Source organism: Cryptomeria japonica, chromosome 10 (assembly GCF_030272615.1).
Source record: "Cryptomeria japonica chromosome 10, Sugi_1.0, whole genome shotgun sequence".
Taxonomy (NCBI): domain Eukaryota; kingdom Viridiplantae; phylum Streptophyta; class Pinopsida; order Cupressales; family Cupressaceae; genus Cryptomeria; species Cryptomeria japonica.
In genome coordinates this window covers 85,429,064-85,455,767 of record NC_081414.1, presented here as the reverse complement: position 1 = coordinate 85,455,767, position 26,704 = coordinate 85,429,064, and the positions used below count along the sequence as shown (strand labels likewise).

Sequence of the window (26,704 nt, the reverse complement as noted above, 5' to 3'; positions counted from 1 at the left end):
AGATTCCCATAAGAAGGCCAGCGACCACTTCATCTTCAGACCCCAGTTCGCCCGATGATGCCATAGATTTGGATTGCATACCTGCTCCGCCTTCCCAGAGCGACATAGAGGCATGCCAAGCCAATGATCCTCCTGCTCCAGATATGCCGGACACCGAGCAAAAGGGCCCCAATCCGACTAAGCCGGGTGACCAGATAGAGGAAGGAGAAATCCCATCCGCCCAGGGGATCGAAGTGCATGAACCTACCCAGCAGAGCCGCCATGAATTACTACTCCTCCATGCAGCCAAGGACGACTCAACGGTCGAAGGGGAACAAAGAACAGACGAGATCCATGAGCTCGAGGGAACCAAGGAGCCACTATCACAGGAAGATGACAGACAATTATTCAGTGAGATAGGGGAGAACTCAGATGCAAACAAAGAGCTTCCTCCTTCTTCCACCCCTCCGATGGCGGGACAGCTGTTAATTTGTGATCAGCCAGTTGGAAATATGGGAGCACAAGGTGCTAACTTAACCCTATCCTCAACCCAGACGGTGCCTCAAGAGTGGCTGATCGCCAGAGCTCAGCGCAGGGCCGCAACCAAGGCGCCCATCGACCTTGAAGACATCTTCTCACGAATGGATCAAACAAAAGCAAAAGGGAAGAAGAAACCGAGAACATACTCTAAGATAACCAAGGATGGGCAAAGGAACCGCACTCTTCATATTGCTACCCCGCCCGTAAACAAGCCAGCAGATCAAATAACCCTGGCAGATTATAGCATTACGACTGTCCCCATCGGACGAGCTACAAAAGAGCAAGAAAAGGAGGAATTTAAGGACTCGGTGCAAAACATACTCAGACAGCTCGAGGAAATCACGGCTGAAAAGGACATGTATCGGGCTCGTGCTGAACAAGCCGAGGGATACATCGATAAGCTCCTACGGCCACTACACAACCCCTCTGAATCCCATATTCCCCCAATGGCATTGGCGCAAAGGACCACAACTGAATTTGAAGGAATCCGGGATACCGCAAAGGCCGTTAAGGAATGGGTGCAAGACATTAAGAAAAAGGGAGAACAGATCCTCAAAGAAGTAAAGGAAATGGCTCTCCATCGAGAGCTCACTCTCGTCAGGTTGTTGGAAGTAAAGAGAGAATCCCTTCACATGCATGAAGTAGCGGCCTCTACCCTTCCCCTCCTAAGAGCTCTTTTCTGGACACATACACAAATTCCCACACTGCCTGACATCTTGAATCCCCATAACATCAGTGTTCTCAAGGAATGGTATTGGACCATCACCATGAAGAACGACGCCCAGGAAATTATTGACAAAGAAAATGACGCGTGTGAGGCGATTCTGGGGAACATGCAAGAACTAGGCAAGACCATCCTCCGATCAATGGTTTCGGGGTGGATAAATGACCTGTCCGACAGTGTAATCCGGCCGGATTGGGAGGGAAGATTGGGAGCAGACAAGGCTTCTTATTCCATTGAAGACTTGAGTTTTGCTGGTCAGTTCCATTCAGACATATTATGCTTCGAGCGTAATCGCTCCAGCTGGAAGGACGGTTTAAGGCACGTGGACCAGTATCTCGAAGGCATGCAATACAAAATTCGCCACCCTCCCATGCCACCTTTTAATCCCCTCTTCCAATTATGCATCAAGTTTCAGGAATATGTCCGCGAGGAACGAGCAACAGGTCGTGATTTATGGCGAGAATACCTGCATGGCGAAGACCAATTTCTGCAAAAGGAATGTGAAACCAGGATAGAGAAAGTAGTTTCTCAAAAATGCTTTTTTCCCTCCAAGTCTTAAAAGTGCACTTTTGTCCCAAAAGGGTGACAGTTGACTTTTGGTCAACATATTGTAAAGTTTTTTTTTGTGCACCTCCCCTTTTTGGATTATTTCAAAGTTGTAATTATCCTTTGGTAGTTATTGCTCCTTTTGGAGTAGTTGTAGATATTTATCTCCCTATTTATGAGTGTGGGTCCCTCTTTTTGTAAGGATGAATCTGGGCCACTTGTTTAGATTAGATCTTGGCCATTCATCCATTTTTGGAAACCTATTTAAGGGGACTGGTTTTCCCTCATTTGGGAGGAAGTTCTTGAATTGTTGCGAAAGCTCTGAAGAAATTTTGCAGGAATTAATACAATGGATTGAAATTACCTTCAAATTTCCTTGTGAGTGCATGGTCTCCTTCTTCATTTAAATTAGAAAGCTTTTAATTATGTCTGTTCATTTTACACAGCAGTTCCTACCAAGCATCTGATAGAATCTCCACAGTCCATACCATTAGAGGATAGCTGATTGCTTTTTTCCTTTCTGCATGGTTAATCTGGGCTATTTTATGATTCAGTTCGATTATCAAAAGTACACATATCATGAATGTAGAAGTTCTAATATTGTATTTGGTAATATGAAAATCTGGTTTCTCCTTTGAAGATTGCACTAAGTTTATGCAAATATTGTGTCTGAATGACTGATGATGCTTAACCTGGTTTCCTGGGGGTGTCTGTCTGCTTGGGTAAATCTGTTGTCCTAGTTAACATTTACTGTTCTCTCTCTCTCTACCCTTCCTTTCTTTCCTCCCAATTTTATCCTTTTTTTAGAAATCCACAGTCTTGCTAAATCAACTTCAAATAAATCAACATCACCTGAAAGAAAACCAAAAGAGGTCCCTGGGAATTCGTATATGAAATTACTAATCAAATCGTAAGTCCCCCTTGTGTTTCCAGCATAAACACATCAAGCCACTGAGAGATCCCGCAGTCAAGACCTGACAAAAGAAACCTTGAGGTAGTCTCCTTTGATCAAACTTAGAAAACAGCATTAGAGACTTCCTTATCTCAAGAGAGAGTAGGATAATCAGTCGGCTATTCTATTCTGCGTTGGCCGTATGAAGTTTGCAGCAATGCGATTTCAGACACGTCAACAAGAAGGAACAGGAAATAAGAGAGGAAGTATTTGCACAATACTTTCCTAATGTGCTTAAAACTGAACTTTATGAAGTAGTGGAAAGATATAAGGGCCTCTTCTTCATGAGAAGAAGGAGACTCTTGTTGTTAGAAGGAAAAGTTCCTGAAGTGGTAAAAGATACCCACTCTCATGCCCAAGACGCTTTAAGGTTGCATCAAGTGGTTGAAGCCTACAGGAAAGCTGAGCAAGAAGCGGTAGGACAGGAAAAACAGGACAAAGAAAAGGCTGCCAAGGAGCAAGCGGAAAAAGAGAAGAAGCAACAGGAAGTTGAAAAGAAGAAACAGGTAGAAGAAGAGAAAAAGAGAAAAGAGGAAGAAAAGAAAAAAGAGAAGGAGAAGAGGAAACTAGAAGAGGAAAAGAAAAGAAAAGAAGAGGAGAAGAAGAAACAAGAGGAAGAGAAGAAGAAGAAGGAAGAAGAAAAGAAAGAAGAAGAGAAACGAAAGGAAGAAGAAAAGAGAAAGGAAGAGGAGAAGAGGAAGCAGGAAGAGGAGAAGAGAAAGGCAGAGGAGAAGAGGAAGTAGGAAGAGGAGAAGAAGAAGCAGGAAGAGGAAAAGAAGAAGAAGGATGAAGAAGAAAAGGAGTGGAAAGAAGAAGAGAAGAAGAAGGAAGAAGAGAAAAGAAAGCAAGAAGCAGAGGAGCAAAAGAAGGCAGAAGAAGCTAAGTTAAGAGCCAAAGAGAAGGAGGAAGCGACACAGAGCACACAGGTGGAGACCCCAAAGGCAACCGGTAGTCAAGTCAAATCGGCTGACTTTACCAGTCCCATTGACCTCCAATCTGCTAACGAATCAGAGCTGCTACAAAGCATTAAGCTTTCTCAAGAACGCCTAGAGGTGATAAGAAGGAAGAAGGAGCAAGATGCGATCCAAGCTGCAGTGGACAATCTTACCGGTTTGATACCCGATACCAACCTCCCCAGTACCGATTCCTCTCTGGCCCAACTAAAACTCTTATGCATAGCTGTGGAGGACTAGGTACAAAGCCTGGAAGAGGTTGCTGAAGTGTATGCCAAGAAGGAGCATCAAAAGGCTTTGAACATTGCCTTGGTGAAAAAGTTACATGAGCGCCGATCCAATCTGCAGAAGGCATAGAAGGACATCAGAGATGCAATGGATGAGGGGAAATTGCTGCTCAGTAAGATATGTCTACCCCATCTATTCTGTGATGATGTGCTTGCCCAGAAAGACAAACTGCAAACTGATTTGCAGACATTCATAAGCACCTTCAAGACCCCATGACTCCTTTACCGCTTATGGGCAAACCGTTCACTGGTTTCAACTTCAGGCTGCAAGAATTGATTTGGAGATCAGCAACCGTACCAAGGATTTGCAAGAACTACAACTGGTTCTACTACCAAGACTGCAAATACTTCAGAAGTGCTATCTCAATCTGGATGCCTTGACGGTTACTCAAGAGATGAGTACTTTGGATGCCATGGAGAAACAGGTATCCCAGATGCAAACGGAGGGTGAGGTTGCTACCTCATTACTTGAGTCATGGTCCTTATCCATGAAGCAATTTATGCAGGACTTTAAATCAGTTTTTGATAAGTTTCACTCTTTATTGTCATAAACATTTATTCAGCTAATAGAAACAGGGGTTATTCAGCTGTATCTTGTCATTGTTGGCAAAGGGGGAGAAGTATTCTGGTATTTAAAATTTTGATGCATGCTATGTATACTCATGTTTATCTCTGTAAGGAAGTAGTATACATTTTCTTTTCTGCAAAGGGATAGTGTATATGCTTAGGGGGAGTATTTTTGATTATGGCATATTTCTTTTGTAAAAACACTTAGAGGTCAAAATTTTTCCTAAGTGTTGCCATCAATGCCAAAGGGGGAGATTGTTGACATTTTTGATGATTATGTTGTGATTGTCATTGATGGACACACACTTGCTATGAGATCACTTTTTGTATGTATGAGTTATGCTCAACTAGTATTTGTTTCAAACTGGTATTATGTTATAGTCTTTAGACTATCGATGTCTTGCAGAAAGTGTTTACCGATCTCAAGCGGCATGAGGACCTCAAGCGGTTCAAGGATCTCAAGCGGAATGGAGCAAAGGAACTAGAAGCGGCAGTTATCATTTTCCCAGTCTTCATTTCTGTCAACCGGTAATATGCTAAACCGGTATTTGTTTCAAACCGGTATTACTCTGAGTTACCAACCGGTAATCGGTAAAGTTGTATAAACCGGTAATACTCTGTGATGAGTTACCAACCGGTATATCTTTGTGATGAGTTACCATCCATCGACACTTTAACGGTGCTTTTGTGCCGTGTTAGCAAATGTGTCTAGATACAATGAACCTAGGAACTTGCAATGTAATCCTATTGGACCGACATGAAATCATATTCCTTTTAAGGACATCATGTCTAGGGTTTTAATATGTGTGTAGCTGTTAGGGTTTGAAGTGGTTGATGAGTTCTTATTTGTGCGATCTTAACAAAAAAGATCAAGTCTGTGTATTGTAACACAGTGTGGATTTACTGAAGACTGAAGTAATGCTGAAATGCATTAGCAATAAGCTATCATGGATCTAACCAAGCAGACTGTGCTATTTGCTAGATCATTCACTTGTTGATTACTCACATCTTTGACAAGTTAGAAACCCTTAACCGGGTAGGCCCAGAAAAGCCTTTGTAAATCCTCTAACAAGGTGATTCACATCTGTGGATCTAAAATCCTCTCACAAGGTAGTCTTTAATCGGACTTATCTCCTAACAGAGATTGAGATTCCTAACAGGATCTGTTTTGGTAAAGAACATTGTATGACCTTAACCGGTTTGACCTTAACCGGCCTGGTTACTGTTCTGCAGATAGTTACTTGTGAGTTTTATCTCACCATGGTTTTTCCCATTTGGGTTTCCACGTCAAAATCTCGTGTTATGGTGATTGTGCTTCTGTGGGTGAATGCCTTACTTGCTGTTTGGTTTGCATTTGTGTTAACCGGTTTGTTAGTTAAATTGTTATACCGGTTTACCGCTAGACTGATAAAGTGTTTGAGTACAGTAATTTTTGGTATACTAATTCACCCCCCCCTCTTAGTATTCATCAATTACAACCTATGGAACTTTTGACAACAATAGATCATGAGGTGAAAGCAATTGTCATTAGTACCAAAGAAGCATTAATCGTTTGGGGAATTAATCAGCAAAACAAAAGTATAAGATTTTTTGAAAAAATCGGGGAAAAATCGGATTTACAAAAAAATGTAAAAAATCATAGAAAATAAATAAAAAACTACTTTTTTTAAAAAAATTTAAGGGCATTTCCATAGCATAGAGATATTGTAGGCAAATAAAATAGACACTTCAACATATGAACTGTAGAAAATAGATTTTGTTTGTTTATATTCATATTGCTGATTACTTTGTCTTTTCTAGTAAGGAGTAAGACTATACGGTTGTGCATGTTTTACCTTCTTGTTACCCTTAAAATAGCTACTTAAGAAATTTTATGTTTGATGCTATCTCAGAGACTAATACAATAATACTAATACTTAACTGTATTCATATTTTGCTAATACTAATATGAAATATGAATATAATACTTAACAGTAATGCTAATGCTAATACTTAACAATGATACTAATACTTAACAGTTAACAGTAATACTAATACTAATACCTATTAACTGTTAAGTATTAGTATTAAGTTAATACTAATACGGTAATAGAGTAATACTTAACTATATTACTGTATTACTATTGTGTTACTATTGATATTCTAATCAATAGTAACAGTAATAAATAATAACAGTAATGGTAATACATAATAAATATAATGAAATGCTAACTAATATCATTATAATGAAATGCTAACTAATATCATTATAATGAAATGAAATGCTAAGTAATCAATAGTAACATTAATAAATAATAAATATAATGATATGCTAACTAATACGATTATAATATAATGAAATACTTGTTGCATCTAATATGTGGATGCAATAGGTATACCTAATACAAGTAGTTAATATATGTGAATACCTGTTGCTAATTAATACGATTACATACCCCGTATTCGCCAAACTATGGCCAAATTTGCAGCCTGCAGGAACTCGTCATGTGATTTTCGTTTCGCGATTTTTGTCACACGATTTTTGGTCGTTTCCTGAGCAGGTGTGGAAATAATGTTGCGTGAACTGCTATATAGGCAGTTTGCAGGGTTTTTTTTTTGTCTTAGCATTGATTTTAGGGCTTTTTTTTGCGCGATTTTTATACCTGATTAATCGAATTGTTTAATCGTGATTAAATACTGAAGAAATTGTTGAAAGTCGACCAAAAATACACGATTTTTTCAAAAAATTGGGGGGAAAAAATTGGCGACCTGGGCGATTCCCGATTAATCGGGTATAATCGCGATTTTTTGACAATTGTTGTTACCACCATAATGATCGGTCGTTAAAAGAAAGACTGGTGCAAAATTGGTTATCTCAACCAAAATGGGGTTTGATAATTTTCCATTATTTCTACATACTTTGTGCAATATAAGTGACCTTAACTTAATAGAGATTTGTATATTAACAAGAAAGTGAAATCCTAATCATTTCCACTCTTTTTTCTAGAAGGATCTCAATATTCTACATAGTGCTTGAGCAAAAGTTTTCAAGCTTTAGTGTTCTTTAAAGATGTTCTATTTTGTAAAGAGAGATAATCCTTCTTTAAGTGCCAATTATGTCCATGCCCCCACTATCATGAGGAGGAGAGCAAGTTTTCCACAAAATCTTGTGGAAATCTATACTCCCGCAAGTTTTCAAGATGAGAATGGTAGGGGATGACTATAAAAATAGGAAATTTCAAATATTCATATGATAGCATTAAAGCATTCATCATGGACGTTATAGAACCTTTGTGAGCATGGGTAATCAATTAGGAATTATGTTGTTCTTTATTATTATTATTTTTTTGGTAAGCACTGCCAAGGGGGTAGCTCCCATTATATTAAAACCAAAAGTAATTACAGATGTGTAGCTGGGCTCAATTTAAGAGTCTTGCAGCTGCATAAGATACATCATGCCAAAGCCAATTTCGTAGATCCATTCAACCTGAATGGATGAAAACAGATCCCTATATTGTCCTATAAACCTACCAAAAGTTCCCAAGAACTTTCGGTCTAGCCCATCCCGATAGAACACTAATGCCTATGATGTCACAAACTTTCTCTTTGCAGCTGCAACATCAAAGATCCCTGCGACGAGGCCAAAGTTTGGGCTAACCTCCATTTCATTGATCTCCTCCATGACCTATTAGGAAGAAAGTTGGCCAGAACCTCCCCCCACGAGGTCTGCCCCATAATCTGAACGACATTAGTGAAAAAGGTCTGATACACAATACCATCGTGGACGTGGCCATCGCTCCACAGTGCCTTCCCAACCACTTGTGCAAACGCATTCATGATCTCTGCCTTGTCATTGGTTTTGAAGAGATGCATACGCTGGGTATCCATGTCTTCCTCAACACAAGAGTAATCCACTCCAAACACTGGTTCCATAGAAAACAACTCAGAGCAATCTGGAACAAAACACTCAACTGCCAATCTTAAATAGACTCTTAAAGCTTTTGTCATGTTGTTGCACAATCTTGAGAAAGAGCATAAAGGATACGTGACTGGATCAAGAAGCTAGCATCATGCCTAAAACATATAGGACACTGCTGAATTAGCAAAATTCTGCACCCACATGGCCATAAGGCCAGCAAAAGCCAAGAAAGGATGTAGCCTTCATTGCAAACAGGCAACCGAGGAGAAGATGATTGCATGTCTCCTCATTGGCACGACAAAGGACACACTAGCTAAGCTCGATAAAGCCTAGTTTCTGTAGACGGTCCCATGTTAGGATCCTATTGTGTAGAGCCATCTAGAGAAAGGCTTTAGCCTTTGGGAGTACCATATTGGCCCAACAAAGATCGTTCCACCAACCTATAACAACTCTTTCTCTCTTTTGAATCTGGTAACCAATCTTAACCATGTATTTCCTAGACTTAGCACCGGACCACAAAATCTCATCCTCCTCCTCCTTGGCATGATCTTACGGGCTAAAAGTGCTGCTTTGAATAGGCCTTTCTCCTCCTCAATAATCCCAAGCGTCCAAATGTCAATCCATTCTTTGACAAACCTACCATCAACAATCTTTGTAGAGAGATAATTGTCCACCATATTTCCCAACTAAGATGATAGTATGTTACGCACATTAGATAACTCAGGGATGTCACCCAATGACGATTGCCCCTCTAGAGAGTCCATCCAAATATTAGCCAACTTGCCATCGTTTATGCTCCAGGTGAGATGACTAGTTATCACTGAGCAAGATTCCCACATAAATATCCAAACTGCAGAACCACCTTGCGAATTAGCAATCGTTAAAAATTCTTCTAGGATTTGTTGAATCGAGATATTTCCTTTGCATGACTTGGCATCATGGGAGATGGGGTTCAGAAAACATTTTCCAAATTAAATAGGCTCCGAGCACCAAATTTTGAATTTTTATGTTCCTTATGCCTGCACCCCTCGCACACTTGTCTTTACGGACATCCTCCCACTCAATCAGCGAGATCTGATGCAGATCATTGGACTTGTTCCAAAGGAATCTCTTGTTAATTCCTTCAATCATTGCTGCCACTTTGTTTGAAAGTTGAAGACAGGCCATGACATAGATAGGGAGGGCACTTAGAATCGCTTTGAGCATAGTAATGTGTCCTGCAAGGGAGAGCCACTTCCTCTTCCAAACTGAGGCTTTTTCTCCGCAATTCTGAATGCAATCCAACCATAGAGAGGTTTTGACTGCCCCCTTGAAAATTGGCACTCCAAGGTACTTCAATGGGATCGAATCAATTGTACAGCCTAGCACACGTGCTATTCTTCTTTGCAAAATTTTCTTTGTGTTGAAGACGAAAATTTTGGTTTTGTCTTTGTTGATTCTTTGCCCCAAGCATTCCCCATATCTAGTAATGGTGATTTTGATCACCTCCACCTCCTTGACACTTGCTTTTCCAAACAACAGAGTATCATTGGCAAATTGAATGTGTGTAACATGGGGCAAATTGTGAAATACATTGACACTAACCCAAGCACCAACATGCATTTGTTTAGAAATGAGGCTACCAAGAGCCTCTGCCATAAGGACAAAAAGAAATGGCGAGATGGGATTGTTCTGTTGGAGTAGTCGAGAGGAATAGAAGAAACCGCGCTGAGAACCATTGACTATCACCGAGAAACTCACTGTGGAGAGACAACTGAAAATCCGATCACACTAGAATTGACTGAAACCCAGTTTGCCCAAAACAAGCGTAAAAACTTTCCAACTTACCATGTCATAGGCTTTCTTATGTCAAGCTTAATAAGCATACTCTATTGAGTCTGAGATGTGATTGGGTTAATGATTTCATCTGCTAGGATAATACTATCTGTTATGTCTTTGCCTAGGGTAACGCCATTCTAATTAACAGAGATGAGACAATTCAGAATCAACTTGAACTAATTAGCCATGGCTTTTGATAGAATTTTATAGATAGGGTTACACAAAGAAATATGATGGAAATCGACAAAAGAGGAGCAATCCATCTTCTTTGAAATCAAGGCAAGGGCGGAGTTATTGATTTCCTTTAAAAACTTATTTTTTATTCTGAAATCTTCTATCACATCACAAATTTCATCACCAAGTGCCAACACTTTTGGAAAAATAAGGTTGGGAACCCATCTGGGCTAGGCGCCTTAACAAGATGCAAGCCAAAGGTGACCTGTTTAACTTCCTCTTTAGGAAACGAAGCCTCCAGCATTGCGTTGTCTTCCAAAGTCATCATTGACCACAAGCAGGTTAGGATATCCGCACACTCTCTTTGGTTAGAAGCACCCATAGGAGCCAAAAGTTCAGAGAAGAAACAAATAGCTGCCTCCACCTCCACACTCTTATAGAAAGCCTTGCCATATTTGTCCAAAATGTTGGTGATTCTATTGCATGCATATTTTGATTTCACCGAGTTGTGAAAAAACTTGGTTTTTTCGTCACCCACCTCGAGCCAAGATTCATGGGCTTTGGCCTTCTAGAATTCCTCCTCCCTAGCAAGTAGTTTAGCTTTTTCTGCAAGAAGAGCCTTCTCTCAAGCATAGTCTTCAAGAAAACATGCCATTGTGAATGACCTTTTGATTAAGGGCAGACAACTCCTCCAATTTGACTTTTTCTTGGAAGATATTTTTGATAGAATTAATAGTCCAATCCTTCAACTTAGATTGATATGGGAAAGTTTCTTGCAAAGGATAAAACTCTTAGTTGGGAATTTCCTTCCACCAAGCTTCCATCAGATCCAAAAGGTTAGGTCATCTAAACCACAGTCTTTTGAATTTGAAATAAGATTTCTTTGGTTTATTCACCTCGTTGATACAAAGGGACACTGGGAAGTGATCCAACAAGGAAACAAGGAGAATGAAAGTATCTAGCCCAAAAGTGGAGTTCTGTCCAATTATCAAAAACCAAAAATTTGTCTAAATGCTCAACAATATTGGTGAAGCCAGTTTGATGATTGGTCCAAGTGAAGTAACCATCCCTAGGTGGATTATCCCTTAAAGAGTTGGAATCAACAAAGGCACAAAAATCACGTATCACCTCATTCTCTCTCCAGAAACCACCACTCTTTTCATTCAGATTCAAGATCACATTAAAATATCCTCCCAAATCACTTTGTCTTCCGCAACTGAGGTCAAGAACGAAGATAACTAGATCTAGAGCATCTTCTTCTCCTTAGATTTGGTGGGCCCATACACATTAATCAATTGGAAGGACAAATTGGAAGATGGGCAAAAAACCTTGCGCCACATCCAATGTTGATTGCCAGTGACATCTTCAATTACCACCTTCAAAGGCTCCCACATAATGCCAAGACCCCCAGCACTACCACAAGGGTACACAAACATACCATTCCACCATTTGCAATGCCTCAAGAAGTTATCCGCCTCACCTGAGTTCAATTTAGTTTCTTGCAATAGAACAATATCGACCAACATCTTATCTAACTGGTGCTTGGATGTGCTTCATGTTAGGGGCATTCAAGCCCCTAACATTCCAAGAGACAATCTTCATTGTCCGCCAAGGAAGGATTTGACTTCCTTGGATATCAGTATATATTCCTTAATATTGGGAAGACCTTTCTCAATTGCCATCTCTTCCCTTTTTTGATTGTTCATCTTTTTGCCTTTTGATTTTTGTTTACCACCTTCTCGTTGTAGTTCCTTAGTCACTGATTGGCTTATACTGTGGAAATCAACAATACCCACATTGTCATGATTAAAAAACCCATAATTTGACTACAATTCCTCATTCGACACTAGGCATGAAGACAAAGTACCATCCTCCAAATCCATAGAGATTAGAGCCACAAGAATGCCCATGTAGACTGAGCCCCTCTCTTTACTCCTGTACTAAGTCCATCACGATAGCTTCTCTTGACAACTTTTGGGGAGGAGGGATAATTTCCCCTATTGTGGCCTCCAAGATTGGATTAGAGGAACCAAAATTCAAGGTTTCCCCACTAGACACCTTAACTTGAGCACGAAGGCCCTTAGAACCTCTAATCAAGTTGTAGGGGGGTAATTGCCCGACTTAGGTCAAGATTAGATAGGGGTGGGTTGGGAAGGTTGTCGCATCTAGGCACACTTGCCTGAGGTGTAATGTCCCCTATTGGGATATTCCTATATTTTGCCCTAGAATCACCGAATGAGGGATGAAGTATATTAAGGAAATACAAATTGCCATCTTCAAGTCTTGATTTAGAGCTAAGCACCTGAAAATATATAAGTTTGCTTACTATTCTTATTAGTTTTGAAATTGATTGTTTCTTCCTTGATTGATTGCCTTCTTTTGCAAATTATAACTATCTTATGTATTCCATCAGAACTCTTTCTTATTCCCCCCTTTTCAATTATATAGCATCTCATGCCTCTTTAAAAGAGGTGACTTCTTTAAGAGAGGCACTTCTTCTAAGTGGTCGACCCTCCTTAATAAATCCTTTTTAATAAAATCTGGAAATCATTTTAACCCTTTCAAGGTGGTGTTAGAGTAGGTTGGCCAACATTTAACATTTAAATATAATCCGTTTTAAATATCACAAAAGAGGTGATAACTTTTAGGAGGGTCAGCCTTAACTTCCTTCTGTCCTAGTTGGGCCTTTACCATGCCATGCATCACCCAAGTCTAGGTATTAATAATGTTGTGATTGGGGTTTATTGATTGCGGCGACTAGGGTTTTAGATGGGGGTATGACATTAGTTTGCCATTGCATTGGAGGCGAGATGGGGCAACGCTTAACACCATGAGATCTGCTACAACACCTTAAGAAATTTTTTTGTAGTTCTCCACTAACACATCTTGCCACCAATCCCCAACCGTTGATCGAAGGCGAACCCGAGAGGGCAGGCTTTTAATGGCAATAATGAGTATTCTAGCAAAGAAGATCGAGTCACCTTTTCCCATGTCAAGATCCAAGGCATTCCCCAAGCTATCGTCAATCTGATAGAGGCACTCTCCTGACCAGTTGTCGAAGGGGAGGTTGTAAAGCCGAATCCAAAAGGTTTTATCTATTGGCATTGAGTCCTTTAGATTAAAATTAGGGCACCATTTTTGTAAAATAACATACTCTTCCTCAAATTTCCACAACGCCCTTTGCAACACTTTATCTTTGTCTTGCTTGCAACCAAAATCAACAATGAAGAATTGCTTCGGCAAAAAAATTACCACAAAGACTCCTTTCCAAGTATCGTGTGCCCAAGCCTTGATTTGAGCAATGGACCTTCTCGCCCCAATGATTTTTCTGATGATTGCAGTGGGACACAAAGCCTCAACATCCTTCTCCACTTGAGCAAACACATCAATGATAGGAGGAATGTAGTTTGCCACCATCTCCTTGCTGACTCTACTGCCATCTCTTTGGGCAGGGCATTGCCTTTAGCCATTTTTCTTGAAACTGGAGTCAGACTTGAATCCCTCCGCCACCTCTGTTTTTGCCACCCTGCTCCTACGCACCACTTTTTCAATATCCATATATATATATATGATCTTTATGTATACATATGAGCATGAGTCAATAAAAACATGCTCGACTTGTGTGTGTATTCAACTGATGGATTTATTATTAAATTTTTCTTGAAGCCTTCAAGTCTGCATGTTTTGATGTCAAACTCATTAACAAAGAGGAACAATTAAGTAAAATGATAAATAGTTGTGTTCTAGTTTGACCTTAACTGGGATATAATAGATGGGATTGTTTTATGAGTTGTCTGTGTAAGGCATGACTGATACGTTTTTGCATCATGAAAATGCATATCCTACCAACTATGATTGAGCTCGTGTTCAACAATGTTTTTTACGCTACGATCAAGGAATGACCGAATGTTAGAAGTATACTTTAGCTGCTATATGATGCAGCATGGGGGAGGCCGTATGATTAGTATCTACAAAGACTGTACGATGAAGACAATGGACCACATGTTACTACTCCATAAGAGAGTTGGATACCTTACACCTAGGGAATTCCTTTGCCGTATGCTATAGACTAATGACCACGGTGAGGGCCATATGATGTAGTAATAAGAAGGTTGTACTACTAAAGTAGAAATCCATACTCTTTGTTTGAAGGGAAGTCGCACTCTCAAAACTTTGCAAAAATAAATAATGACTCTTTCTTTGTGACCTCCTTTTATAATTCCCTTTGTTTATACTTCGTAATATGCCAGCCAAACATTTATAATTTCAGAAAATGATATTTGTGTATTGGCCCTTTTTAATATTTTGATGCTCTCTCCCTTTATTTCTTTCACCTTAGAATTTTTTATATTCATCAACTTGATATTTTTCCCTTCACATATTTCCATATCCATCACTCTAATAAAATTGTGCTTTATGTTCCTCTCTTCACAATTTTTTCAATTCAATTTAATATTCCTTAGCCTTAATATTTTAATACCTCCTTTTTTATAACTTTTTGTACTCGTCGACTATTTCCCCTATTTAATTTTTTTATTTTTTTTCTAAATTATTTTTGCTTTTTCTTTCCATCCCTCCTAATTTTCTCATTTTGCCAAATGTTTCCTCGCTTATTCTACTTAAACAGGTTTAGAGAGTAAACGAAAATACAAAGTTATAGAACATAGGAATATAAATAACTTGCAACATATTTAAAAAGATATAGCTTTATTATCAATTCTTAGATATGCAATAAGTACAAAATATCCTTAGAATGGTCCTTGACTATGAATAACAAGTACACATATATAGTAGACTAATGTTGGTTAAGGCTACCAACTGTTGGTAACTACTAATCGACAACTAACAACCGGTTTGGGATCAACACACATAAACACATAACATAATTATTTATGACATAGTTGACTATAACATATTTTTTTTATTCCTTGCCGACTACAAATATAATGATTGTTGCATGCCAACTTTGCCTATGGTAGTCCTTGTATGGTAAACAAGTTATCCAATGTATGAAATACGATAATTCTTGATTGTGGCTTTGATTGTGAAGATGTAGAGATTCGCAACTTGGGATGTGCATTTTGTAGATTTTGAGATCATGATGCATCATTGGTCTATTGCTTGGTTAGACTAATAGTTTGATGGGGGTTGCCCCTAATGAGGTTGTGGGGTAGCACCCCTCACAAGGATTTGGGGTTAGTGCCCCTAGTGGGGTCAAGAAACAATGCCCCTCATGAGGTTTAGGGGTAGTGCCCTTGGTGTGTTCCTTGTTGCAATATAGGGTAGGGTTGAAGGGCAAAGTCCTTGCCACCTTTAAAAAGACAATGACCTTCATGGCACACACCATTTGCCATGTTCCCTTTTTCCAAAAATAGAAACTTACTTAAAATAGTAAGTCTCCACTATCCAGAAATAGTATGATAAGGTTATAGGATAGTTTGAAGAAAAAATAGCTATTAATTTAATATATTATTTGTTTTGATTCAAATCAAATTTATCAAACAAATAAATGTTAAATTAATGTCCTATTTGGTGGCATTGGTTTTTGGAAAGTTTTCGTGGCATCTTTGGCTAAGTTTGAATTTGTTTCCTTCTCAAAAGATATTTAATTTAAATATCTTTCGTGCTTTTTGGCATGAGGATTTGGGGAAACTTCACTTGATGGTTTGTTGGCTTTTAGTGGTAATTGGCAGTTTTGGTAAAGTTGGCAACTCATGGGGAGTTTGTAGACACTTGGCAAGGGAAGTTTCCTTTTCTTGGAAGTTGTATTTTGGCACCCATTTTGGTTTAAATTTGTATATATTGAGAAATTGGGCTTTTGGAAATAATTCATGTTGCAGATTCCATCAAAATTTTTGCTTGTTTCTTAAGTGGCTGATAAACTAGTGGAGAAAGAGACTGTAGAATAGGATTTTGAAAGTTTCCAGGTGATATAAGGACGCAAATCAAAGGAATACTAGGTGATCTAAGACGGGAGTCAAGGATTACCATAGTATAATCTCATTCAATGATTATCATTGTGCTAAACAGTTTCAGATTTCATAATTTATTTTAGCAGTTTATAGGAGTTTATCAGTAATTTGGAGATAGTTGTTTTGAATTTGTACTTTCAGTTTTTTGTAGCTTTTATAATAGCATAGAGGCTGTATGTTGCTGTTATTTCATTTTCAAACTGATATTTAATCATTCAAAATAGTTGTTGTGAGATTGGTGAAGTTTTCTTGAAAACAGTGTTCTGTCGTGCCTGCTGGCACCATCTTTGCTCTCAGTTTTGAAAAGTTTCTTGCAGAAGTTATTTGCTGAATAAAATCAGTTTATGACAGCAAAGATATTTGTTTCTACATGTTGCAAATCTGAAAATTCATTTAGATATCAATTTGTATGGATTCCGATTTTTTATATTTTGGGTGTGATTATTCAAGATTATTCCTTGACCATGTTTGATATATTTTCAGTTGCTGGAAAAGTTTCTATTTGAGAAAGTTGAAAATTTTCAAATCTGACAATTTATTTGCTAAGGGACATTACATCATTTCATATTTTTTTGTAAATCCTAGATGGACATGTCATAAGCCAAACAAACATTGAAAGATTGTAAGTTTTTCTTAAAAAGTAAATAAAATATCCTTGGGTATGTTAGGGGATGGCTAGCTGTCCTTGGAATAGATGGGGGATGTTTGGACGTCCCCTAGCCATCCCCTAATGTACCTTGCAAATTTTTTCGACATCCTGGGGACTTTTCCTAAATTTTGACAAAAGAGGGGATGTTTCCTACCCATCCCTGCATCCTCGAAATGCCCCTTAGGGGATGGGCTCATTTTGGGCAGGGGATGCACCCCAAGGAGCATTGGTGGAAATCCTTAGAGCCGTTAGAGTTAACATAGAGGAGATTGCTAGGGATTGAGCAGTCTATTGTGAGTTGTTGCAAATGGAACTCAACATGAAGAATAACAAAAATCTGTAGCCACTACAATTTTGGTGCAAATTTGAAACTTCATAGCAAAATACATTTTGCTAGCAATCCAAAATGAAAATTCACTCCACTCATATGGTTTGATTCTAGAGCTGTGAATGAAAGAAATATTCCAAGAATATTGAGCTATTCTCTTCGTTCATTTCATAACCATTTATACTAGGGGAGCTGTTGAAGTTGAGGATGAGAGAATTTTGAAGACATCATTAATTTTCTTCCATTGAATATTAGATCCTAAAGCGAGATGATATATTTTTCAGGCATTACATGGTCTGAACTAAAAAGAATTCTTTTGTGATGGTAAGGAAATGATTACTTGCAAAATGGTCATTCAATAAATGAGGATGGGGATCCCTGGCCAATAAAATCACTCTAATGAGCTGAGCAGCAGCTGGGCGAGCCAAAAAAAAACCGAAGCATCAAGGACTATGTCATACAAGGTTGGGTTGGGAACAATATTGCTGACAGGGGTCCAAAATGCTAAAGTGCTCAGACTTGTGGCCACTGATGATGTGACAAGCCAAGTCATTCAAAAAACAATTTTGGATTGCATGGACAAAATATCTTATCGATGCCAAGCTGAATTATTGCAATCATGAAAGACTACTCAATTTTGTCATAGGCATTGTAGAAGTCAATCTTAATGAAAGTGAACTTTTATTTTGAGGCACTGTCTTGTTTCATTCGTTTCAATACAGCAGGGTATTTACAAGGAGATAACAAATTTTAATAAAGCTTGTCTCTTGTTAGTAAATATAGAACTCAACAATGGCTTAAGCTGAACAGGCAAATGTCTTGATAATAATTTTGTAAGCTAGATTCAGCAAAGATATAACTTTCCAATTTATAATCCACTTCAGTGCTCTTGCTTTAGCAATATATATGATGTCATTTATTTTTCAGTTTCCAGAAATTTTTTTGTCCTAAGATTTCCTGATAAACCTTGTGCAAATCTAGACAACCAAACTCCTTAGTGGTTTTATGAATAATCAAAGAAATTCAGCAATGCTTGGAGCCTTATTGTTAGCCATTTGGCATAATCCATTCTGATTCTCATGTAAAGAAAGCAGTTGGTCAGATTTAGCACACTATGTTTCTAAAAAGGGCACTACATCAAGACAAGCTATCTCATGCTTGAGTAATTTCTTAAGCATGTCACATAAGCTTCTAAATGCTCAACAAATTCATGTGAAATCTCTGATAAAGAAGTAATCAAGAGTGAGAGGTGGTAAACCTTAAAATGCTTAGCTGTGTCTCTAACACAAAGCATTTGATAAACCGTTTGATGATTTGGAGGATGATTGCATAATTATTGTTATTTGCTTGCATTTTTGTTTGAAGCTAACCACAATGTGCTAGTAAACCTTCGTGTGTAATTGGGGTAAGTGTCCTTTTCTAACTTATTGCTTACCATTTACAGGAAGTTGTATTAAATTAATGCTATATTATTTCACAAATATATATGGTAGTCAATCTCAGGCTATAAGAAGTAGCAGTGTTTATTCATCAGGTGCATGGATATCAGATTAACTTGCACTTTCTAAATCTTTTTAATCAGTTGAGGATGATTTCAAAGAACATTTTAAAATGTTTAGAAGTCTGTTCCAAGTTCTTGCAATAGTGATGGGACTGTGTAATCATGCTAATATCTAAAGAAAAATCTGACTGTGAAAAGTCTGTTTATAAGATTGAAGGAATGGAAGTTGGAATCACTCTGAAGCTGGATGAACAAAATGGATCTTTATATTTGATTACAATGGAGTGTGGAACATACTTGAAGGATATCACCATTGATTTAGATGGTGGAGCATCATGGTTTTATCAAGGGTATGTGTCTGAAATAATTTGTAGGATTATATCAGCTCAATTTTATTTTTTCAGTTTTAGTTTATTTTTAGTGTTGTAATTTCTGATGATTGTACTTAATGTTTAACATTCTTATCACGTATTCTATTGTATGTTAGCGTAATTTTATTTCAAGCATCATCTGGTTCTGTTCAAATTTGTAAGTCACACATATGTGGTGCTTTGGTTTTGTAAATTCTGAGTATTAGATTGGGGGTATTCAAACAAATATTTAGTAACAAGCCCAACCGGGAACATCTATGATGCAATCTATGTCCTTGGTTGGACGCACTTTGTTATGCCTTGTCCCAAAGCTTTGTGATCTACTTGTCCACTGTATTCCTTAACGAGTTTTCTTCCCTCTTTTGATAAGAAACCATCACACAAATACAATTTTGCATGTGTCAGATAAAAAGTCACATCTTTTATAAGATTACCAATAAGTGGGCTTGTTTTTACCATTTAAACAGGTTATACCACTTATTCTACCACAAAAGTCACTTTCACACCCTAATTTCACTAATTTGAATATTAATTTATTTTTTTATTGTTGTATTCACACTTAAGTGATCCAACTACCTGTGCATAATCCCTTTCTTTAGGGAAATCAATCATACACCACTTCTCTTCAAGTAAATTACTGACTTTGCTCAGTAGCATTAGATGCATCTACAACATCATAATAATGATTAGTCAAACAGCTTGGGGATATTGATTTTGAAAAAATTGAGTTTTTTCCCATGTTGCATTTTTTCATCAGAATTAGTCCAATTCAATTTACCTCCATCAGTTATTCTGCTTCTTATTTTTCTAGTTCTTCTATCAATTTTTCTTTCAGGTTCTATTGTAAGTTGACAACCAAGATCAATAAAAAACATGTCCAAAATCAGAGTGCTGTAAAATTTATGATATAAGTACAACAACTATGGCGGATTTCTAACACCATACATTCCTCAGGCAGGAATGAACATGCTCACACTCATGCCTGCATCCATTTCATCCTTTAATTCATACCCCAAAAAATGCTACTACATACACATGAATGCTTAACAAACCTACAAAACCATAGTGTATCCAGGAGTATGAATGTGAGTTGATTACAACATTGATATGTTGTGAAGAAGAAGAACCATGCTTGTAAATTACTTCATATTGCTGATCACCCTTATATACAGCTGATTCTAACTACACATGCTATGAGTTGTCAGAAAACTTGTAAAGAGGCATCAAAACAAGTAGTATTAGAAACAGTATCACATAAAAAGAGCATGGACACAAGTTATTTACCTTGGAGAAACCTAATGTGTAAAGAAAATTCCAGTTAGAATCCATAATCAATCGATTTGTAGAATCTTTCTCCCTTCATCAGTGCCCTCAAGAACAAAATTGAAGCATCCCGATGCTTCAATTCAGTGATCCATGACTAAGCATAGTCTAATTATCCTTAGAAGTCATGGCAATAGACTGCAACCAAAATGCCATATTACCGAGGATAGAAAGTGGATTACAATCAGCATTTTTCAAAATTTAGCAAATTCTAAGCTCTCCCAACCTATATTCTTGCATGAAGACATTCACATACCCCAATGGGTTTATTTATGCTAAAGGATGGGTACATTAGTCAAACATGAGGCAATGAAATGTTTCTCATGATTAGAGATAGAAAGAGAACTGATCAAACCTGTTGGATAATCTTCAGTTTTGTTGTTTTGTCTTGCATGGAATGGATTTGCTTGTTAAACCATCAGCTATGTCCCATTCCATCAGTGATGAATCTGATCCTTGTTGAACTAGTAAGATGAATTCCACTCCAGTTGACTTTATCACTGTATAATGTCTTGCAACTTATAGAGGCCATAAATTTTGAATCCAAATTCATAATGAGGTTCCATTTTTTTTGAAATTGCATAAATTTTTGAGAGGAATCCATGTATATAAAATTATTCCACTTTAGGTAGCTGTCTTATGCTTTTTTTTCCCCCTGCAACAAAACACATTTACATGTCCATAGATTGTAACTGCAAGTTTGTTTGATAATTTTGGATTGTTACATGAAACCTATTGCTCCATGTGGCACACCCCCTTTTTCCAGGACTGTAACTGGCTTCATTTAATGCTTTGAAAAATATAACTTTTAAAGGAAAATAATGCTGAAAATCCCTACAAAGCTCGAAGGGAGAGGATTGTCATTGCAAAATTCAAAAAATAATATTTATTTTTTAACATTTTAGCCACTTTTAGTTGGTTTATGTTAGTTTAATAGCCATACCTGAAATTGTATACCTGTGTCCTAGAAACATTGATGAAACACATTATGAATTCTTATGCAGCTTAGGAGGCAAAAGCAAGTCTATAAGATAAATTTGCAGTGACAACATATCTAACTTTGTGACATAGTAAACTTAAGCTAACACTTATTAAACCTGGCTAACTTTTGTTTTACCAGGCTGCCAAGTCATTCTTCTTTGAACTCATAGTGGCGAAGAAAACAATGTCCCTCAGCAACCTTGTAAATTTGCATCTTGTCCAGAATTATGTTTCTAAGGCCTTCATTAGTATTATCCTTTCTATGCATGTGTTGAGGTCATCTATAACATCCATATTAGAACTGAAGGAATTAGAGATGAAAAACTTTGGATTCTATTAATGCTGGATGCCCTTCTTTGATTTGCAAACACTACGAAGCTTGCCATAAAAATTAGGATAGAAATTCCATATGCTAGTTCATCACCATTAGAATTAATTGAAGAAGAGAGAAACTTAAAACATGAACATGTAAGCATCTGGAATACAATAAACACGTGAAGAACAAGGATTTACCTTAGAGTAAACCATTATTGAGAGAAACTCTAGCAAGAGTGACATAATTTGGCATCATCATCCACTATCTCCATAATTGAAATTACAACTTGAAGGATTATGTTGGGTCATGTTGGTGTGCGTTTTGTTACCCATTGAACACAGAATAAAATGTCCAAAGACACTCTATCCTCTCTTGAACAAAATCACCGCATAGATCATATGGCGATTCCAAGGTTTCTTTTGTCAGGTCTTGATGTATGGATAAGCTCAATGGGTGTTGTGATATGTTGGTAGTACACGAAGGGACTTACGCTTGGCTCGTTCAATTCACAATGAAGGTCTAGACAATGAAGCTCTATCGTTTGGGTCCTGGATCATGGACTTCAAGAAAACTGAAAAGGAGATAATGGTTTAGAAGTTCTAATCTATTCCTAAGAATTCAAGAGACGGTATTGATTTGGTGAAACCAATAACCATGCTTTGCTTCGCCACGCTAGGACAACTACACAAAGTGGGTGTAATCTTCAATGGATGTGCTTATGATTTTCATGTCATGAATAACTACCATCAAATCGAACAATATTTATCCAGACAAAAGTTAAGTATCCACAAAGTAAACTCAGACTAACTTTACACAATGAACAAAATTCATCTATTCATCAAAAGTATGAGTGGAAGATTCACCATAAATCAATACTTATCAGATTTGCATTCGTCTAACATACATGAAATAAAATCTAAACTATGATGAGGGATAAGAACCATGTAAACTCCAAAATAATAGAATTAATCACCTTTAATTTGAACAATGCATTACTTATTACTTTGGCAGTCATAAACAACAATTTGCTTATCTTAACATGTTTTGCAACATGCTCCCATGTTTTACAAATGAGGGTCGAGCTCAATTTATAGGCTCTTCAATTACAATTCAATGGCCAAGATTGATTTTGAATCAACGACCGAGATTATAAAATAAAACCCTAATGAGGGTTTGTTACAACTAACTACCCCTCGACCAATGAGTAAATTACATTTGGGGACACTTGTCCTTTATGCTAAATATAAATCAATAATAAAATAGAAGTTTGTTGCATTGTGGAGTGTGCCTTCTAGAAGCTTTCGTGGATAAGTCAGGTTCATCGAACCTAGACATGTTGACTTGGAACAATCCGATTGGTTGGAAGATGACAAGGTGCCACCTTAGCATGTTGAATGTCCTCCTTGGCACTTTGTTCTTCTTCCACGTACTTGCCTTAGAATATCTTTCCTTGCCAATGACTCTATCCTTTGCGCTTGCTTCTTCCTAGGTTTGATCTCAGATTCCTTTCGAGATTTTGATCTCTTCCTCTGACTTGCATTTGAATCTTTGAGGTCTGGAAGTCTCCCCTTGGAGCAAATGTTTGTACTTGAAGTTATTAAAATTTTACTTCTTGATTGCTTTGAAATTCCTCCTGCTTGAACTGGATTGACGTTATTCCTCTGAATTCTTCAATTTGTGTCAAGAAATTGTCTATGTATGGAAATTTGTTTGGAATACTCTTCTTGTCACTATTTGATTCTGATTGGGAGCTTGTCTTCAATTCTTTAGGAGATGAAATCCTACAAGAAGTTGCCCTGATTGCTTCAATAGGTTTGGGATTGTAGATGAAAATCCCCCAAGAAGCTCAAAATTTTTTCCATATTTTCACCAAGTCTGACTACTTTTCTTTCTTGATGCCTTAAATTCTTTTAAGTGCCTTGAATTTGGAGAAGAATTCCTCTGTGCCTTTGCCACAGTGGAGGAAATTGGAATTTTCTCTGTGAAGTATTTCCCATACTTAGCCAAATTTTGGCTATTCAATTTCTTTTTGTAACACCTTCATGCAGACCTTTCAACACCTAGCCAAATTTTGGCCATCTCCATGGTTGGACAAACTTTGCTTGTGGATTTTTCTTCAGAATTCAGGTTGGGAGTTCCTATTTGCTTGAAACTTCATTTGGACTTTTCTCGAGAGTCCTCCCTAAGTGGTCATCTACTACTTGCAAGCAACATGGAAAATTAACATTATTTTCAAGTAAACTTTAAAGTTTTAACCCTGATTTTAAACTTTTTTTTGGTCCTAAAATTTGACCTTCAGCCTGTCGTAAGATTAAATTTCTGTGAAAAATCAGACTGTAAAATGGAAGAAATCTGTCCAACACTTTGTAAAATTGTTGATATATTCTTCCTTTGCTCAAAAATCCACTTAATGTCTTTGAAAATATTTGTTCCTTGAACTTGGGAGAGAGAGCTCTTCAATTTTCAAACTTGAGAAAGAATGAAAGTGAAATATGATGTTGTAATTGATATGAGGTTGAAAAGTTCTATCAATTTAGCATCTTTACATTCTTTTATGGGTTCATCGAACTTGGTCTCCTTCTCATCTTCCTTAAAATGGCAACTTAAAGACTTCAAAAGACTTCAAAAGAAACTTTCATTTTTTGTCCCGAGCACCACTTCACACCTTGTCTTCACCTTGCCCATGTTTTGGCAAGGAATCTTTTTAAATTCTTCATGTATTTAGGAAATTTTCCAAGTGTTGGCGGCAATATTGTACACGGAAATAAAACTAGTTAATTAAGTTGTAATTGTCTTGGTTAGTTGGCAACTGCAGGGTGGTAGTTGCGGTGCAACGGTTGGCGCTCGCACCCCCTCGGTACCTTTAAATACTTCCGAATGTAACTTGTGGGGAGAACGATTATGAATGGAATAACATCTCTTATATTGCATTTGATATCTATGGCATTATTATTTTGCATTACGTGTTTTATCTGTGTGCTTTAAGTTATTCATCCAAGAGGGTAAACATTTGGCGCCGCTGCCTAGACGTACTCGGGAACGGAAGACGCGGATGGCTCATGGACGCAATGGGCCTACCCATCGGTGAGATGAACCCAGAGGCCGACGACGCTCACACGGAACAATCGGCGAAGGAGAAATTGAACCCTGTAATAATCCCGGCAGAATGTTGAGATAAATTGTGGCCGAAAGGAAAAATAATAATTTTTTTTTTTTGTGTACATGGCGTGTGCTTGCTATGTACGGAAGTGATTAATGCCCAACTTATTGAATAAAGATAGAAATAAAAAAGTAGAAACGGACGAGTGGGAGGCCGCGCAGAGGGTCTTGATTCTGGAGTAGCAAGTAGAACGTAGACGGAGGCTGAGGCAACTTGCCGAAGGGTGGCCTGAGGGGAACCAAGGAGGTGTCACGGAGGGTGCAGAAGCTGACGGAAATTTCTACGCATCGCCAGAACACCGTAGGGTGTGGAACCACGAAGAGTTTCTGGAGGAAACAAGGTTACAGAGAGATCTAGTCGAAGAGACCCAGGATTGGTTCAGAAACTTATCCCTTACACCACAAAGTGAGGATCACCAAAGGGAGCCAAGAGTGGGCGCGGGTGACAATGAAGGGGAGGATAATCGTATGGTAGGTGCCACACTCGACAGGCAAAACATCGTACCTCCAATCACCCACTCAGGACACACCACCGGCACCGGAGGGAGCGGCGTAGGGGCACAGACACAACCACAGCCACCTCCAAGAAGACGACCCCCATCGATGGGGAGTAAACAGAAACTGCCGAAGTTCAATGGCGATGGGAAGGAAAATCCAGTCCGCCATTGTCGAACGTGCGAAACCATATGGTCAGCGAACAGTGTTACCGACCAAGACGAATGGGTAACACAATTCCCAGCAACCTTGAGAGGAGTGGCCATAGACTGGTACTCAGATATGGATAAGGCCAAAGTCGACACATGGCCCGACCTGAAGGAGTTTGGGATAGAGTTTCGCCTCCGGAGAGATGACAACGAAATAGTCACCGAGATCTATGGAACGAAGCAGAACAAGAACAAGACTGCCTGAGCCTATAGTCGGCGGCTGAAGGAACTATTGGGAAAAATGGAGAGTCAACCAGCAGATGGGTTGAAAAAGCGATGGTTCGTGGAGGGACTAAAGCATTCCCTCCGAAAGAAGATGAAAATCGTTCCACCTACATCATACGAAGACGCATACAATAGAGCGATGGATCTTGAGAGCGAGACCAAGACATCGAAGAAAAAGAAGAAGAAGGATAGCTCATCCGAGGAGGATGACTCGTCACAAGAAAGCAGCAGCGATAGCGAGGTTGGCAAACAGGTGCAAGCGCTCCAGAAAGACATGGAGCGAATGAGGAGGGAATTCAAAACAATGAAAAGCACCGGTCGGACCGAAGGGGACATATGGTGCATTGAGTGCAAAGAGGAGGGGCATACAAAGGGTACTTGCCCGAAGAAAGCATTCTGCGAGATTTGCCAAGTGATGGGACACTCCACCAAGGAGTGCCCATACAACATGAAAACCCGAAGTATGCAAATGAGCCAAGTGTTGTTCACGGAGCAGGCCACGACATCCGCACCAGTGGGTACGGGCCAACAAACTAACACAACGGCATCATCTGGAGGATACCGGGATAATAGACGTGACAGTGGAAGAAACAACAACAATAACAATAACAGAAACCGGATCCAGTATGATGCCAAGGGTCGGCCAATGATCCAGTGTAGGGCCTGCAATCAATGGGGACACTCCACTCGCTATTGCACAAAGGAAGCCAACCCTCAGCACCTCTGCCGATGGTGCG

General features: G+C 38.5%; 1 protein-coding gene across 3 annotated transcripts in view; it reads left to right on the top strand.

The window, feature by feature from the left end:
- Positions 1-26,704, top strand: part of LOC131031518 (putative BPI/LBP family protein At1g04970) — a 133,451-nt gene that overhangs the window by 60,688 nt on the left and 46,059 nt on the right. For all 3 annotated transcript variants that reach the window (XM_057962640.2, XM_057962641.2, XM_057962639.2), the window contains exon 2: positions 19,099-19,238. In XM_057962640.2, the coding sequence (XP_057818623.1) occupies positions 19,099-19,238 (140 nt within the window). The remainder of the gene's footprint in view (positions 1-19,098; positions 19,239-26,704) is intronic.